Genomic DNA, 16,556 nt, shown 5'->3' with positions numbered 1-16,556 from the left:
CACGGTGTCCTCGGCCTATTGGCATAATTGGAAATTACGCTTTCGTCAGTCGACGTTGAGCGTCAGATGTGGTCATTGTAGATTACATTAGTGTCTCTTTGTCTTTTCTCGTTCCAGTAGAAGGGTGAGCTGGCTTCTGGTCCGACCCATGGGGACGCTGGCTGCGGGACTCGGTTGAGTGGGCTGCATTCGCGATTCTGATAAGAAAGTGGCAGACGGCCGCGACGGCAGGCCATCGTCATCCATGTATCGATCAACGACACCTGACGGCGGAAGTGATCCCGCCTGGTCAATAATCTGCCCCTTGGCGGCTACGTTGGTGGTAGTGACCAGCGCTCCAGTAAAAAGACCCTGCGTTGACGAACTTTTCCGTGCATATCCGTTTTGCGACAGGGACCGGCCGGCCATCGATACCGAGTCTGTCATTGATCCGGTCGTTGAGCTATCGGTATCAGTTCTCGTGGATGAGAGCGACCTGTTGGACACTGACGAGCGCAAGTCGGGTGTCGCTCGAGGTTTAGAATTCGCTAGAGGCGTCGAGACGGGCGGTCGAGATGGCTCCTGAGACAGATTCGACAAGTTTTTGGTGATCATCCGGGGCGCCATTGGTTGTTTGCCGGCTGCCTTGACGCTACGAGCCACCGGGCGATCTGAAGGCATTGAAGCGCTGTCCTCCAGTTCCGCAGATTCGCATTCAACATTGTCCTGCGGTCGTTCAGGTATGGGCGAAACAGTCCTAAGTTGTGTTGAACCTCTAGCTGTCTGCGTGGTTTCCATTGCATTAAAGGCCTGATTTCCCGCCGGCAACGTAGATTCCAGCGCCGATAAAACCCTCACTGTGGATGGCGCTTTTGTCGACATCATCATGTCCAAACCCGTTGTTGCAGTACTTCCGGATGAGGGAATGTCGCTCTCCCTGCCGGCTTCATCGTCTGACTCAAGCGGAAACGCAAATCTAGTTGTTTGCTTTGGCCCAGAAGGCAAGGGATGGTTGGGCTTCTTCAAAATAGGGTGTGATGGCGGAGGTTTTGAGGCACTTGATGATAGGCTCTTGATAGATGTATCGTTAGACTTTATCCGAGGTGGCTCTGATCGTTGTTGCGTTTCGTCAAGACCTTGGTTAAGATGAGCGACGATGAGTTGCTTAGTCAAAGGAGGGACCTGTGGCAGGATATCAGCAGGTATTTTGAAGCCGCAGTGCTCGGTGAGGTCAACTTACACCCGGGCCTTCCCAACGATTCGGCGGGCCGTGCAGCGGGACGATGGTAGGGCCAAGAGAAATATCTTCGTAAATCTTGGCCAATGCCCGGCCACTCAGATACCTTCGATTACTGCCCCATACTTGCCACCAAAAGTTCTCTAAGCGGCGGGCTGTTGGGTCTTTGAGTTTCTTATTCGTTGTTGTATACACTAATGGCGGAAGTCGCGTCAGATATTATCTTGGCAACAGGCCGCAATGCGGCAGAATCTATTGTTGGGGGACAAAACGTACCATGCCAGTACTCCCATATCTTATCGGCAGGGACAATTGGATAGCTGGCGACTTCTTCGTAGACGTCTGTTGTGTTGATGACGATGCCCTTGGGCAGTATCATAGGTATACTGGGCTCCATTTTTATTCGGGTATGAACTCGACAGTTTGGCGCCGAGGAGGAGATGAGTCGAGCCCGATTGTGCCCAGACTCATAAATGAACAGGGTCCAAACCAGGCGAACGACGGCACTGGATGGGTCTATACTTGGCTGTAATGTTTGACCATGATGGCCGGCTACGGACTCGGGGAAATATTGAAGAGAGAAGGAACTGGGGCTTCGCAAGTCGAGTTGGAGCAGGCGAAGGTGAGAGGCGGAAAATTGGAACAGGATGTGAGATCAAGACGCCGGATGCTGGATGGCGGTCCGTTTGACACTGCCGACAGCAACAACCGGAGAGTGTGTCGACCGAGAGAAATCCAAACTAGGAATGAAAAGGCGCCTCAAAGGAGAGAGAGGCCGCCGTGATCTGTCGGGTGACAGCAATGGCGATAATATGGCTTGAGGAAAAGAGTGTCGGAATTTTCATGCGTTCCTGGCCTTGATAATGAGTCCTGAGTAATAAGATAAGCGACGGGCAGGCCGACGAGCGAACCGACGAGCAGACTGGTGGGCGAACAAGGAGTCTGAGCGGGCCTCTGGTATTATTATTAGTACTTTGTGTTATGTTTATGGCTGCCCGTGGAGGTTGAAGGGTTGGAGAGCTCGATCAATCAATCGACGCCGGGAGGCACCAGACAACCCGGCGCAGGTGACGATAGCAGCGAGCGACCCGTCGACCATCAAACATCAACTCCAGAACTGCAGGCTGTGTGCGGCAGGGAGAGCAAGGTGCAGCCCAGTCCAGGCCAGACGAGGTTGCCAGGCTCCAGAAGTCTGGCACGGAGGGGACGCGGAGGTCTGGCTAGGCGCCACCAGTGGGGTTTCAATCTGCCGACTTTTTATTAGAAGCAGCAGAAAGTCGGGTCCCTGGAGTCTAAAAGTGCTCATCCACCCCCTAGCCCGTCCGTACCTTGTGAGTGGAACTTTGAACTTTGCCTGGATGTGTTGGTTCTCTCGAGCTGAGGCGCTGCGGTGTCGGGACCACCAGAACCCGAGACTCCCAAGTCTCCGAGTTCTTGAATAATAACACCAGCCCAGCTCACGCCGACAGCGGTTGTGCAGAGCTGCGCAGAGCTGCGCAGAGCTGCAGAGCAGGAAATGGGGTTGGGTTCCAGCCTTGATGGAAGCGTCAAAGTCTGTTTGCAGTCCAGAGTGCAGAGTTGAGAGAGAGAGTCGGCACTCCGCCAGGCGGTAAGGCACGCACACCGCACACCGCGCACCGCACACCGCACACCGCACACCGCACCATGCACTATGCGCAATGCGCACTGCACCCCGACTCGGTTCCCCGGCTTTGTGCTACCTGGGTCCAGCCAGGCATGCAAAGAAGGCGCCAAGTAGTCCGGACGACGTATGCTGGCGCAGCGTATGGTTCGAGACGGGTGATGTTAGTTCAACTTGGCACCAGTGCTGAGCTCAAATGGCCTAAGCCCTCCCTCCTTCACTCCGGTGCTTCGTTACGAGATCGACAGCTCCAACCTGGAGCAGTTCTGCGATATCCGGATTTGACAGGCACTGTAGTAACTTAGTCGCGGCCAAATGTGTCGCCGCGCAGAAGTCAGATCCAGATTCAGATTCAGATTCAGATTCAGATTCAGATCCAGATCCAGATCCAGACACAGGCAGCTTGACAAAGCCGCGTTGTGAATCTGGGCAGGCCAAAGTCGAGATGCGGAGAAATTGGTGGCCAGACCATCAGTCATCCATCGGTCGGCGCTCTTTTGTGTCTTGACTCTTCACAATCTTTCTCCATCAAATGACACGGGGCCTGGGCGGGAACCTGAGTGCCTGACAATGCACCAGACCGGGCACACAAGTGCTCGAGCTCTCGAGCGCTCAAGTGCTATTATTAGTTACTCAAATGAAGCCGTCTCGTGACAGCGTGGATTGAAACAGGTCGGCCAGTCCCAGCCCAGACGTTGCTGGCATATGCAAACAAGCTTGCCAACCCATCATCCTCTATGTTCCCTCTTTGTTGCATGCTGCTTGCTGTCTGTGGCAAACTGCAAACTCTAGACTTCGGCCAAAAGGAGCGTGAGAGACGCGGAGGAGATGCACCTCGGAGCTAGAGACCGTTCCAAACTGCACTATTCCTAGGTACTTGCATGGTCGCTGGCTACTCCGTGCCTCCATGTCACAGTAGTATTCAATCTTTGCGAGACCCCAACTACGGAGTATCAGTATGTAGTACTTTGCGCTGGTCTAGTCTGGACTGAGCCGCACCGCGTGACAAGTGACGAGTCGAGTACTCCGTACCTTGATGCTAACCAGCCAAACCATCCTCTGGCCAAGGGCGTTGAAGAACCGGGGGTTCACACGAAAAAGAGGCACGTCTGGGTCTCATGTCCCAGAGCTCCATTTCGACCGTGTCAGCGGGAAGCCAAGGACCTGGGGGTGGCAAGGCCCAAGCTGAGAAACGAGACACCGTCGACGGCCCCCAGTGGCTGGACAATGTGTTCGATAGTAATGCCGCATGACAAACGGCAAAATCGGGATATAAAGGTTCGTCTCGAGCATTTATAAATGTCAAGTGCCGGTTGGCTTTTGTCCAATTGTGCTCATCAAATAGAGAGATGCCTCGTGGCATTCAGACCCCGTGTCAAAACCAGGGAGAGCATTTGTAGTTACTCAGTACACGTAGGTATTCCAGCGCCATACAATCGAGGACGGGGCCAGGGGGGGGCTCTTTCAAGATCAACGCATGCTGGCTAGGGAGTAGTAGTAGTCTTGCCTCGGCACCCAAAGTTATTGATACTGCCTCGAGAGAGTTGGAGCCAGCGATCCCAACATTCCCTGTCTGGCCGTATGTCATTTGTCGACATTCAACAAATCCCGGGGGCTAGCGAGAGGTCACCAGGACCGTGGCGTTGGCCGCGTGACGAAGCATCCGGGGACCGAGCTCCAGTTCTGAAGTCGGTTTGCGCTCCGCGCACCTGGATGCAGATGGGCTTTTGTTATATTGGCCCAGCCTCGAACTCGGCATGAAGCGCGTAATGGTCGCACCGCGCACTGCGTCCCAACCCTGGCCCGTCACTGACTTCGAGGAGCCGCTCAGTCCTCTGGACTCCGCTCTTCTCTTTTTCTGCCCCGTTGAGGGACGCGCCAAGGCCCTGACCCTGCACAGATCCGGGACATTCAAGCCTCTCTGGACACAGACTGCCTTTTGTTGTCTCTGACTGTACGGGGTACGGAGTACGGCATACGGGGGTGCTCCGCTCGATACTCCGTAATTCGCATTTGGTCCAGGGGTGAGTCAGAACTGGCATGTTGAATTGCCCGCTGTTGACTTGGCATGGTGGACAGTACACAATTAAATTGGTGGTTTCAACCGCCATCTTCCTGTTGCAGTCCACTGTCCCCGGATTGATTGCGTTGTTACGGAGTAATAGCTGTCATCTTTCCACCACTTACACCGCGATGATGCCACGTAAATGATAATCCCTCCTACACTGGCTCAATGTTGCAGCTATGGAGCACCCCAAACAACCAACCGTGTTGCCTCATAGGAGGTTCGCCGCACAATTTACTTGCTCGGTCAAGTTGTCGTCGAGTACGCGGCACTCCAGTAAATGTAATTGGAACATGAGCCTGGCTCGTTGATCTTCGCCTCTCGTGTCTTTGGAGCACGGTCAGCCGTGCCAAGCCAAGTCAGCTCCCAGGCCCAACGGTTTCGGTTTCGGTTCCCACATTGTGCTGTTGTTGCTGGTGCCATCACTCCAAGCTGAGGCGTCGTTGACAGTTGCCAAGAAGAGCAAACTGGGGTCGAGCGGGCGATGGGCTGCTTGAGCTTGTTTAATCCCGGCCAGCCGGTAGAGCCGAACAAACCTGTCAGTCACGCTACGCCCTGTCGATGTCGGTGCAATCTTGGGCCTTCAAAATGAAGTGGATGTTGAACGTCATGGCTGCGTCTCTCGTGCATTACCTCGAGTTTCATGTCCATCCCTTTGGTACCAATGAATCGCAGGGACGGCGAAGGAAGCGGTAGGCGGCGGCACGCTTTCAGTACAAAAAATTATCTCCCATCTGCACTGCGGCCGGGTCATGTCGATATATCTGTTCGGTTCGGAATGTGGTCACAGCGGCGCTGGGGACAGGCCGAGATATGGGGCGGCGAAGTGGTCGCCTGCATGAATAATTTTGCGAGATTCTTTGGGCACGGAGCACAAGATCGTCGTTTCAAAGTCAAGGACGTGGTTTGTGAGTTGAAGCTGTCCGTCTGGTCGACCCGTCATGTGGCATTAAGCGGACTGGTTGAGCTGCTCCTTTCCGCGTGGCATGCGTTGGGCACCGACGAGGACGAGCAGCCAGCCAGCCAGCCGATCTCGGCAGCAACGGCTCTTTCCCAACCTGGAAATCAGTGTCTGATGTTACACAGGTACGCGGGATGAATCAAGCAAGGAATTCCGATGCATCGAGGCGAGAGCAAGACATCACAGCCCAAAGCGAGTGCAGAGCACGCGGAGCTTGGCTTGAACCACGAAGCCTGTCACATCTCGTCCCAGCGATGGGAATCACCATCTCTTTCTCTTGAAGGATGCCGAGTTCCTCTCGATACACTGTCCTGCACAAAAGAATACAAGTCTTGAACTCGCACCTCGATACCCATCAGCCGTGTGAGAGTTGCACCGAAGAGAACCTGTACATTTGAAGCTGCACGGTACCACGGTTATATCCAACAGTTTGCAGCGATACAATGCCGTGGCGCCAGCCATGGAGAGTAGATGTAAGAGGGGCGTCTTCTTGTCAAGTAGCCCGTTCTCCCTGAAGTATGTGGTAACTAACCTGAGGTCTATGTTATGCTGGTTGACCTGGACGTTCGCGAAGACGAAGGCAGACAAAACGGAGGGCCTCGTTAGTGCGAGAAGATGTCAAATCAATGTTAAGCATGACGGACACCGATATATCTCGACAAGCAGCAAGTTCTATGTAGCCAGTGGCCAATCATGTCTTTTTTTATCCGACTTGAAATTGGAAACACGAGAGAATATTCAAAGCTCCTTTCTATACATCTATGCCCAGCAGACAGATTGATAAAGGGGACAACGAAACCTCTTGCTGGAACAGCAGTGCCGCCCGCCTCGTACCGAAAGCACAAACTCTAAACGTTTTGCAGGGATCAGTTGACCCTATTAGCCTCCACGGAGCTTCTTGATGGCAGCAGCGGAATAGATGACTTCAACTCATACAGCAGCATCTACTGTGGCACGTACTGCTGACAGTTACAGCCAACGGATGAGCTCGCGTCCTCGATTTAGAAACAGACAGCGTGCATTCCAGATGCGACCTTCCTTCTCTTGCAACTCAGATCGGCGAGAATGGCTGGGCCCTCTTCCTGCCTCCAAGGGGGAGTGTAAGTTGGCACTCTTTCTCGAACCAGCCCACTACGGAGGTGCTTTCGAATCCTGGTCACCTCATCGGTTGGGGAGGCGGACGAAACTGTGTCCGATGGCGTCGCCGACTACTTGGCTAACCGATTCTACTTGCAATTCCGGCATCTAGTGACTGACTTTAGGAAGGACAACCCCGGATCAAGCCTGCAAATTCCTGTAACGTTGCGCTACCTAGCCTCTACTCATAAACATGATCACTAGCAGGAGTTCTTCCTAGAAGGTTTGAGATTTGGATGACCTTGTTCTTATTATGACGCATCGCCAAGCCCATGATCTTCAGAGTGGGCGGTGGTTGATTTGGTCAGCGTTGACTGGACATTACATTATGACTTGAAGTATGTCAATTGACGTGTTTTCGTGTGGCCGCGCTATTTTGCGAGCGCTATGACTTTTATCTTTATAAATGCCTTATTTAAAAATTAAAAAGAAAAAAATTGTGGTGGATAGTAACGCCTGCCATGAATCCCCAAAACGCCGGATGCACACTTAGAAAATCGAGCGTAGTCAGGCTATTGCGTACAAGAACTGACGCGGATTCGGCATATCTTTGCCCCGCTTGTAGATGTTATTTCCCGGTTGTTATTGCACAAAATCCCTGCCTTAGGTCACAGTATATCCGCCATCAACGCGAATGTCGGCACCAGTGACGTAACTGCTGGCATCGGAGAGCAGGAAGGACACAGGACCCATCAGGTCCTGAGGCTGGCCCATCTTGCCTTGGGGGATAAGTGAGGTCCACTTCTGCTTCAGATCGGGATTCTCGTTGAGAATCTTCTCAGTGCTGTAGGGCCAAAATGTTAGTATCTTGACAGTTGAACTAACTCGGTGGTGCTTCATCGCTCACAGTGCAGTCAGCATGTATCCGGGAGAGATACAGTTGACGCGGATACCAGCATGAGCCCATTCAACGGCCAGCGAAGCCGCCAAATGGCGCACACCAGCTTTGGAAGCGTTGTAAGGACTAAAAGTAGGCGCGTACAAGTCAGCCATCGGTTCCTTTCCAAGCAACTGGTTACTTGATTACAGGATGGGAGTCCCACACGCCCTGCGACCCCCTCACGCCGGGCATCAGGTCCGTCAGGGCGGTCGAAATTCAGTGTGAGCGACACAGAATCGCCAAGGAGTCACTTACGCCTGAGGCTGAGGAACATTGACTATGGAGCCAGACATGCTACCAATCATGACCATGCTGCCTGGGGCTTTGCGCGCCATGAGATGACGGGCAACTGAGGTGGCGAAAAGGTAGGTTCCGTCGACGTTGACAGCCCACAGCTTACGCATACGGTCAATGGGGTAGTTGACGGCTTCGAAGTTTTCAGTGAAGCCGGCTGAAGTGACGAGGTGGTCGATTTTGCCGTGCTGCTCGGCGACCTCGGCAATACAGCTCTCGACGGATTCGGGGTCGGATACGTCGGCGAAGTGAGCGGTGACGTTGGGAATCCTTGACAAGAATTAGAATTTTGAGAAAATGGCGTTGTCTGCGTGTGCATCCAGCAGATAAAGGCTTACCGCTCGGCATTGGGGTTTTCACGGTGAAAGGCGTCCATGAGCAATTGGGTCTGCTTCTGAGCCTCCTCCTCTATAAGTCATGTTAGTTTGGCAACTTGAGCGACTCGACAATCGACAAGGAGGGGGGGTTGCGACGTGCTGTTCATATCAACGAGGGCAACATCGGCACCGGAAAAGACCATGCCCTGGGCCATGACCAAACCCAGACCTCGAGCGCCTCCAGTGACGACACCGACACGGCCATCAAGAGAGAAGCTGGGGAGAGTCGGCTTTACGAACTGTCCGCCCGTGCCCGAAACTGGTTTACTTGAAGGCAGTTCATGCTCCTCTGGATGCTCCACTTCGATGTCAGAATCAGTGCGAGAGTAACTGCCAGGCTTGTTGCTTCGAGCGGGCACCTTGTGCAGATGGCGAGCAGCGGCAAACGATGGTCGCACAGGAGGATTGGCAGCACGTCGTGAGACGTGCCGCAGCATGGGAGCAAAGATGGTCTGTCTAGAAGCCATTTCTGCGATTATACGTGGCTTTGTGTGAAGAAAAAGAAGCGTGGCTTATTTATCACGGCGTGGATGGGATTCGAAGACCTGTCCGAAGGCGGCGGCGTTGAGGCGCAGGTGTGGCCGTTGGTATCAACGCGATTGCGCGGCAATTGATGTGCCCAAGAGACAATAAAGGCGGTGGTTACGAGAAACAGGGCCGAAGAATGTGGAGAGAGTGAGCAGCGATTGAGTTTGACGATTTATATTTCATCCCCGTCTGGCCTAGGTGGCGAGAGTGTGCGCACTGCGATGGACGTCGAGAGCTCCAGACTCCGTGGTTGATGCGCACGCCCCAAGCTCCAGCAGCGGCACACGCCCCTCCTCCCCTTGGCGCTGGGGCCGACAGCGGCTGAGCGGGGACGACGCCGCAAGGGGGTGAAGAGGTGGGGGGCAGTGGACGTTCACGGTCCAGGCAAGAGAATCTACACGAGGCCACAGGCGTGCTTGCATGGAGTATGTAACGTATATAATAAGAAATGGCCGATCTTCATCGCCGCCCAATCAACAGACCTTGAAGTCGCAGCGACTGCACCAGATTGATATTTATGCACCCTCGAGACTCTGGAACACGGTCGACGTGCCGACGCAAGGACCGTCATGCATCGATTGCTTGCTGCAGCACGGAGACGCGGAGTCATGCTCCCAAGCAAAGTTCTAGATAGAGCCTTTGCACTGCCTTGCCGGACTCTCTGGACCAAGCCCCAGAAACCACCTGGGGCTAGTCGCATGAGATGCTCCAGACGTCTCATGCTGCCTGCCGCCCACGTCTAAACACGACATGTGGACACGCAGACTTTGCCGGCAAGTGGCTCAGCGGGGTAGGAGATTTCCCAGGCAAGAGCGACCCGCCGAGTCGGGGCACTGGGTCAACAACAACAAGCCTGCTGTGGTTTCCCTTGTCCATCTTTTTGTTCGCGTTTTTTTCTTTGCGTGTCGAGAAATATCTGCAAAATAGGCTAGCCAAGCTCCTTGTCCCTTTTTCAATCATCAATCGTACCATTGTACCTTGTCGCCCGCTACCTTCGAATCTCTTACCTACCCGTCACGAAGAATGCTTTGCTGGTACGTATGTACTTTTGGGTGTTGCACCTCGTTGCTTTTTCCTTGCCAACTCAGCCCAGCAGGGCTTCAGACACAGCCAAAAACAAGCATCTAATGCATGGCAATCATGCACAGAGAGGCAAGGGCCGGTGGTCACGCGGAATACCGCAATTTTCATCCAACGTTGCTACGGGGTACCGAGTACTCGCCCGACACCGGGGATAGCATGCGAATTGATGTACCCGCCCATCAGACGAGGTAACACTCTCGCCGATTGCGCGACAGCGACCACCGGTGTGTCCGGTTGCAAACGAGACGCCCTCACAGGAACCTTGTCATGGGTGGAAACGAGGTACGAGCTCCTCGGATCTCACAATGCAAACTTGGACACTTGGGTTGACTTGGTGCTGCAGCTTTGGACTCAATTGGTCCAAAGCAAAGACAAGTCGTCGAAACCCTCATCGCTTTCTCCAACAGCCCGCCCAATTGGAACCAAATATCGCTGTGTTTTGTCAGTCGCTCGGTTTGTCTTCAGTGACCCTCTCGTGGTCTCAACTACAAAAGCGAATTGAAATCATGGATTACTAGCCCAGCACTAGTATTTCGAATCGGCGACCAGGGCACAACCTAGGTAAGCGGACACGGCACATCCGGCAACAGCGGACTGGTTACCGCTTTGACAGAAATGCCCACCCTTCAACTATCGTGACTTGAATTAGTTGGTGTGTTTTTCCTCTGGGCACGATGCATGGCACCGTATCCCATTCGTCTCCCACCGGTCCCGCACACATGTCTCGTGGGATCGAATAGAATCTTCGGAGTACTTTGCCTTGGATCATTCGTCTGATAGATTTGGTCTCCCCTAGCCTCGTAAATAATGCAGTCTAAATATTTTGAGGACCTATCTAGGAGGGACCATCAATGGACATCTGCGGCATCGCTTAGCAACCATGTCCACAGCACGATGGAAGCTGTGTCATTACCAGGATCCTGATGGCTTTACATCTGCTGACGGATTCAATGCATGGAACTTTAAAATACAGTAACCCTGAGCCACCTGCCCGTCTATCATGTTATAGCAGTGGCAAAGCAGGGACCGTCCAAGTGAAACTTTGGGCTGTCGTGACATGCGCTTCCAACATGTCCACGCGACTGTCACCACGGTCTGCGCCTAGCGAGATACAATCCGAATTTTTGGGCAGAGGCATTGCCAGTTTCGCTGCTTCTACGCATTGGCATACTCCTTGTTGAAGGCACGTCCGATGACCATGCGTCTAATTTCAGAAGTTCCAGCCCCAATCTCGTACAATTTCGCGCTGTCAATCAAAAACGTCAGTCAAAGTGATTCAATACCCCCCTCTTCTCCCCGGGTTCTCAGAGGGCTGAAAAGTTTCGCAAAGTACAGCACCAACAGGGTAGTAGGTGAAGACACGAGGCCAAGCTTACTCTCTCAACAATCGCGAGGCAGGCATCTCCTCAACATAGCCCATGCCGCCGAGTAATTGAATGCAGTCAAGGGCACACTCGGTAGCACGCTCAGCGGCGTACAAAATGGCGCCGGCGCAGTCCTGGGTGCGGATGATGCCCTGCTCATCGACTTGCCTGGCCGTGCCGTAGGTATACGCCCGCGACGCCTGCAGCTTGGTGTACATGTCGGCAAGCTTGCCCTGCACCAGCTGGTTGTGCGCAACGGGGGAGCCAAACTGCTTGCGCTGGTGGGAGAAGGGCAAGGCCACGTCCAGCGCGGCCTGCATGATGCCCAGGGGCCCGGCCGAGAGGACCAGGCGCTCCAGGTCGAGGCCCTCCATGAGGACGCGCACGCCGCCGTTGACGTCGCCCAAGACGTTCTCCTCGGGCACGAGGACGTTGTCGAACATGAGCTCGCCCGTGTTGCTGCCGCGCATGCCCATCTTGTCCAGCTTCCGGGCGCAGCTGAAGCCGTCCGCGTCGGTCTCGACCAGGAAGGCCGTGATGCCCTTGGAGCCCTTGTCGGGTTCCGTCTTGGCGTAGACGACAATCAAGTCCGCGTCGGGGCCGTTGGTTATCCACATCTTGGAGCCGTTGAGGACATGGCCGCCGTCGACCTTGCTGGCCGTCGTGCGCATGCTCACGACGTCGCTGCCGGAACCGGACTCGGACATGGCCAGGGCGCCGACCTTGGTGCCGGCGATGAGGCCCGGGAGGTACTTCCTCTTCTGGTCCGGGCTGCCGTTGAGCTGCAGCTGGTTCACGCAGAGCTGCGAGTGCGCCGCGTAGCTCAGTCCAATGGACCCGGACGCGCGGGATATCTCCTCCATGACGACGGCGTGAGCCTGATAGCCCATGCCCAGCCCGCCGACGTCCTCGTCGGCCGTGATGCCCAGGAAGCCGGCCTCGCCGAGCTTCGGCCACATCTCGTCGGGGAAGGCATTGCGCCTGTCCGTCTGCGCGGCAATCTCGGCCGTGATTTCGCGCCGGGTGAAGTCTTGCACACGCTCGCGCAGCTCGTCCAGTTCCGCCGTCGTGGGGGGCTCAAAGCCCTGGGGATGCTTGGACGAGTGTAGTCTCGTCTGGCCGGCAGGAAGAAGGGTGACCGGTGCCGAGGGCCGTAGTCGCCGGCCGGCGCGTCGGGAGACAGCTCTGGTGAGCGACGCGAAGCTCGCTGTCATGGTGTGTGAGATGTTGTCGAGGAGCTGAAACGACGGGCCGGTGGCAGAGCAGATGCGAGTGCACTGGCTCGAATGAAGAACAACGAGCCCAGGTTCAAATAGGACGGATGTGGGATCCAAGTTGCGAGGCGCATTGCCAAACCCGCGCCGCGGCTTGCTTCGGCTTGCTGCGGGCTGCCAACCCCCAGATTTATTTTCCGTCCTCAAGCTTGCTCAAGTCCTCGCCATGTCTCGGCTCTCGTACGGAGTACCTGGTGCCTCATTCTTCTTCTTCTCCTCCTTCTCTCCTCCTCCCCTCTCTCGTCCCCGTTTGCCGCAAACCCGCCGTCTTGCCCAGCGCCAACGAAAGTGCCGAACGATACCCTGCGGGACGTCAATTTCGCAATGTCTCTCAGCCGGTCGTCGTCGCATCAGGCCCTACGGCTGACCCGCCTTCGCGCCCATCATCACCACCATCACAATCACAGACAGCAACTGCAGTCCCGCGCCGTCGCGAACCTCACGACGCCTCACCAAGCGGCCGCCATATCGCGCCTCCAAACCAATGTCGACCCTTCGTCGGAGGAGTACAAGGAAAATGAGAAGCAAATGGCCAAAGTCACGGCCAGAATGGCCGAGCTCACGCGCAAGGTGCAGCGCGGCGGTCCTGAAAAGGCCCGCGAAAAGCACATTGCCCGCAAGAAAATGCTGCCGAGAGACCGCGTCACGTCCCTGATCGATCCCGGCACGACGTTCCTGGAATTGTCTCCCATGGCGGGCTACGAGCTGTATCCCGAGGCCGAGGTTCCCGCCGGCGGAATCATCACAGGCGTCGGCGTCGTCGAGGGCGTCACCTGCGTCATTGTCACAAACGACAGCACAGTCAAGGGCGGCACGTACTACCCCATCACCGTCAAGAAGCATCTCCGTGCGCAGGCTGTCGCGCAGGAAAACAAGTTGCCGTAAGTAGAAAAGGACGCCGCGGTGCCAAGCCGCTCTCCCTCGTGCTCTCAAGCCAACCAGCCGCCCTGTCCAGCGACACAACAAGACGTACGTCTGTTACATGACGAGGCTTCATTCATCGCGGCTAAGTGTGCGAATAGCTGCATCTACCTGGTCGACTCGGGCGGCGCCAACCTCCCGCACCAGTCCGACGTCTTCCCCGACCGCGAGCACTTTGGCCGCATCTTTTACAACCAGGCACGCATGTCGTCCCAGGGGATCCCTCAAATCGCCGTCGTCATGGGCCCTTGCACCGCAGGGGGCGCCTACGTCCCCGCAATGTCCGACGAGTCCATCATCGTCGGCGAACAGGGCCACATCTTCCTCGCCGGCCCTCCCCTCGTCAAAGCTGCCACCGGCGAGGTCGTCAGCGCCGAGGAGCTCGGCGGCGGCAAGATGCATTCCTCAGTGTCCGGCGTTACCGACTACCTGGCCGTCGACGACGCCCACGCCATCGCCCTCGCCCGGCGGTCCGTCAGCAACCTCAACTGGCCGGCCAGATCCGCCGTCACTCAGCCTCCCGCGAGTGCCTTCTCCGAGCCCCTCCACGACCCGGAAGAGCTCATGGGCATCGCAACCACCAATCTCCGCAAGCCCATCCCCATCCGTGAAGTCATCGCCCGTGTCGTGGACGGCTCCGAGTTCTCCGAGTTCAAGCGCGACTTTGGCACCACCCTCGTCACCGGCTTCGCCTCCGTCTACGGCCACAAGGTCGGCATCGTCGCCAACGACGGCATCCTGTTCGCCTCGTCGGCCGTCAAGGGCGCACACTTCATCGAGCTCTGCGCCCAGCGCGCCGTCCCCCTCGTTTTTCTGCAAAACATCTCGGGCTTCATGGTCGGCACGGCCTCTGAGCGAGACGGCATCGCCAAGCACGGCGCCAAGCTCGTCACCGCCGTCGCTTGCGCCGACGTGCCCAAGTTCACCGTTGTCGTCGGCGGCTCCTACGGCGCCGGCAACTACGGCATGTGTGGACGTGCCTACGGTCCCCGCTTCCTCTGGATGTGGCCCAACGCGCGTGTGGGCGTCATGGGTGGCGAGCAGCTTGCTGCCGTCATGGAGACGGTCGGTCAGAAAGCCGATCCTGAGCTGAGGGCTCGCATTGATCGCGAGACCGAGGCCACCTTCTCATCTGCAAGGCTCTGGGTAAGTTGCCGGCCGCCCCGTCTATTTTGAACCCACGACCTCTTTTCCCGTCCTTGCCACAAACTAACATGTCGACTGGACAACAGGACGATGGCATCATCCCCCCTCAGCATACTCGACGCTACCTTGGCCTGGGCTTGCAGGCTGCCATGGGCGGGCGGAACGAAGTCAAGGCGGGAGATGGCAAATTTGGTGTCTTTAGAATGTGAAGAGGAGAAGTGATTCCAATGCTGCAAGGTGTAGTTGATGACGCCGGGAAAGCCTGGCAATGTGTCACCGCTCGCCATATTTGAGAGCAGTCCTACATATTTTGCCATACACCACGGCCAGTACAGTCGAGCCAATTGTCAGTCGAGAAATGATGCACTCACTAGACCAGGGACAAGTGGAAACCAGTAGCAAATTTCACTTCTACCACTGTCGAGACTCAACACGACATTACATCATTACCCTATTGGATTTCTTGATATTCCTCCTCCATGTCGATGATAAAAACATTTCTTCATCTATCAAAACGCCATCGCTATACTCTCCCCTTTATATCGTGCACTCCGAGGAGTGGGAGCAACTAAGAGAAACTTGAAAGAGTCTCGACTGGTTTCACGCAAGGCCTCCGCTCACTTCCATGCGATTCTGCATCCGCACTGATTCGGCCGTTGAGACCTGGTCGCGAAACCATCACGTTAAACGTTTTTGCTGCCAACTGGCCCACTCCCAATGTTGACAGATCGCGAGGCCAGGTTGATATTATTTCCATTCCCAAGGTCAACGTTGGATGCCTCTTGCTCTGTGATGTCACTGCTGAACAGTTGTTGCAGAATAGTCTGCGAGGAGCTTGCCTTTTCTACAGACTGCTCTTGTAATATGTAGAGGATTGCGACTCGCGCGAAATCCCTCACTTCCTCCGTCAATGGGAACAAGGATGCAGGCGCTCTGCTAGTGGTGCTAGCGGGTGGTCTGGACATACGCGATGAGCTGGATGAGAAGATAGATGCCAGAGACGATTCCGCCGGCGTTGTTGGGGGCATTGTTGCTTGCGTGCTCTGTGGAGAGGCTGAGCTTGTCTCTGATGTTGTAGACTTCTGACCAAGAGTCGGAGCTACCGTAACCGTGGTCGTCGTAGTCGGTACAAGGGTGATGATTGGCAGTACCGGAAACTCTTCAATATTCCGGGCAAAGTTCGCCTGCTCCTTACTCTTGTCTAGCATCTCATCTCTAGCCGATCTGGTGGAACGACCATTAAAGGTGACAAGAGAATTTTGAGCAATGCAAGACAGGTTTCCAGAGTTGAATTTAGCCAGAATTGAGGTCCCCGACAGTGGCACGGAAAAATTCTTGTTAGCATCGGCTAGCAGTCGTGGAATGGCTCGGCCCATTGTCACGTTGTTAATACTTGACTCTTGGTCAGCCGAAACGAGGTTCGTCGTCGTACACCCTGTGGCACCGCCATCACCACACGTGGATCCTGTAAACCCGTTGGCACAGATGCATGAACAATTGCGTTGGGAAATTACACTGGTTCCGCCATTCTTGCAGGTTAGCCTCTTTTGACATTGGCCGATGCTAAGGTCCTTATTGTCTTTTTGGCCAAGGTCTTTGAAGACAAAAAATTCGAGCGGGATGACTATGGCTGCGACAATGAGGAAGAGAAGTAAGAAGACCAAGAGG

At 55.3% G+C, this 16,556-nt stretch overlaps 5 protein-coding genes across 5 annotated transcripts; 1 reads left to right on the top strand and 4 right to left on the bottom strand.

The window, feature by feature from the left end:
• Nucleotides 1-87: 87 nt before the first annotated feature.
• On the bottom strand, nucleotides 88-1,613 carry MAM_03314 (uncharacterized protein; the record flags this gene model as incomplete). The annotated part of the gene is made up of 3 exons (XM_040822113.1): nucleotides 88-1,161; nucleotides 1,220-1,410; nucleotides 1,493-1,613. 3 exons carry the CDS (start codon nucleotides 1,611-1,613, stop codon nucleotides 88-90), a joined length of 1,386 nt encoding a protein of 461 aa, XP_040679918.1.
• A 6,011-nt stretch (nucleotides 1,614-7,624) lies between these two features.
• Nucleotides 7,625-9,039, bottom strand: MAM_03313 (NAD(P)-binding domain protein; the record flags this gene model as incomplete). The annotated part of the gene is made up of 5 exons (XM_040822112.1): nucleotides 7,625-7,805; nucleotides 7,869-7,985; nucleotides 8,157-8,465; nucleotides 8,534-8,603; nucleotides 8,703-9,039. 5 exons carry the CDS (start codon nucleotides 9,037-9,039, stop codon nucleotides 7,625-7,627), a joined length of 1,014 nt encoding a protein of 337 aa, XP_040679917.1.
• A 2,299-nt stretch (nucleotides 9,040-11,338) lies between these two features.
• Nucleotides 11,339-12,761, bottom strand: MAM_03312 (Acyl-CoA dehydrogenase/oxidase; the record flags this gene model as incomplete). The annotated part of the gene is made up of 2 exons (XM_040822111.1): nucleotides 11,339-11,429; nucleotides 11,560-12,761. 2 exons carry the CDS (start codon nucleotides 12,759-12,761, stop codon nucleotides 11,339-11,341), a joined length of 1,293 nt encoding a protein of 430 aa, XP_040679916.1.
• Nucleotides 12,762-13,145: 384 nt separating this feature from the next.
• MAM_03311 (methylcrotonoyl-CoA carboxylase beta chain) lies at nucleotides 13,146-15,097 on the top strand (the record flags this gene model as incomplete). The annotated part of the gene is made up of 3 exons (XM_040822110.1): nucleotides 13,146-13,702; nucleotides 13,844-14,888; nucleotides 14,975-15,097. The coding sequence occupies 3 exons, from the start codon at nucleotides 13,146-13,148 to the stop codon at nucleotides 15,095-15,097; spliced, it is 1,725 nt and encodes a 574-aa protein (XP_040679915.1).
• A 474-nt stretch (nucleotides 15,098-15,571) lies between these two features.
• On the bottom strand, nucleotides 15,572-16,264 carry MAM_03310 (uncharacterized protein; the record flags this gene model as incomplete). The annotated part of the gene is made up of 1 exon (XM_040822109.1): nucleotides 15,572-16,264. The coding sequence occupies one exon, from the start codon at nucleotides 16,262-16,264 to the stop codon at nucleotides 15,572-15,574; it is 693 nt and encodes a 230-aa protein (XP_040679914.1).
• Nucleotides 16,265-16,556: the final 292 nt, after the last annotated feature.

This window comes from Metarhizium album (genome assembly GCF_000804445.1).
Source record: "Metarhizium album ARSEF 1941 chromosome Unknown scaffold_6, whole genome shotgun sequence".
NCBI classification, from domain to species: domain Eukaryota; kingdom Fungi; phylum Ascomycota; class Sordariomycetes; order Hypocreales; family Clavicipitaceae; genus Metarhizium; species Metarhizium album.
The sequence above is the reverse complement of the archived record's forward strand: the minus strand, read 5'-3'. Positions and strand labels throughout refer to the sequence as shown.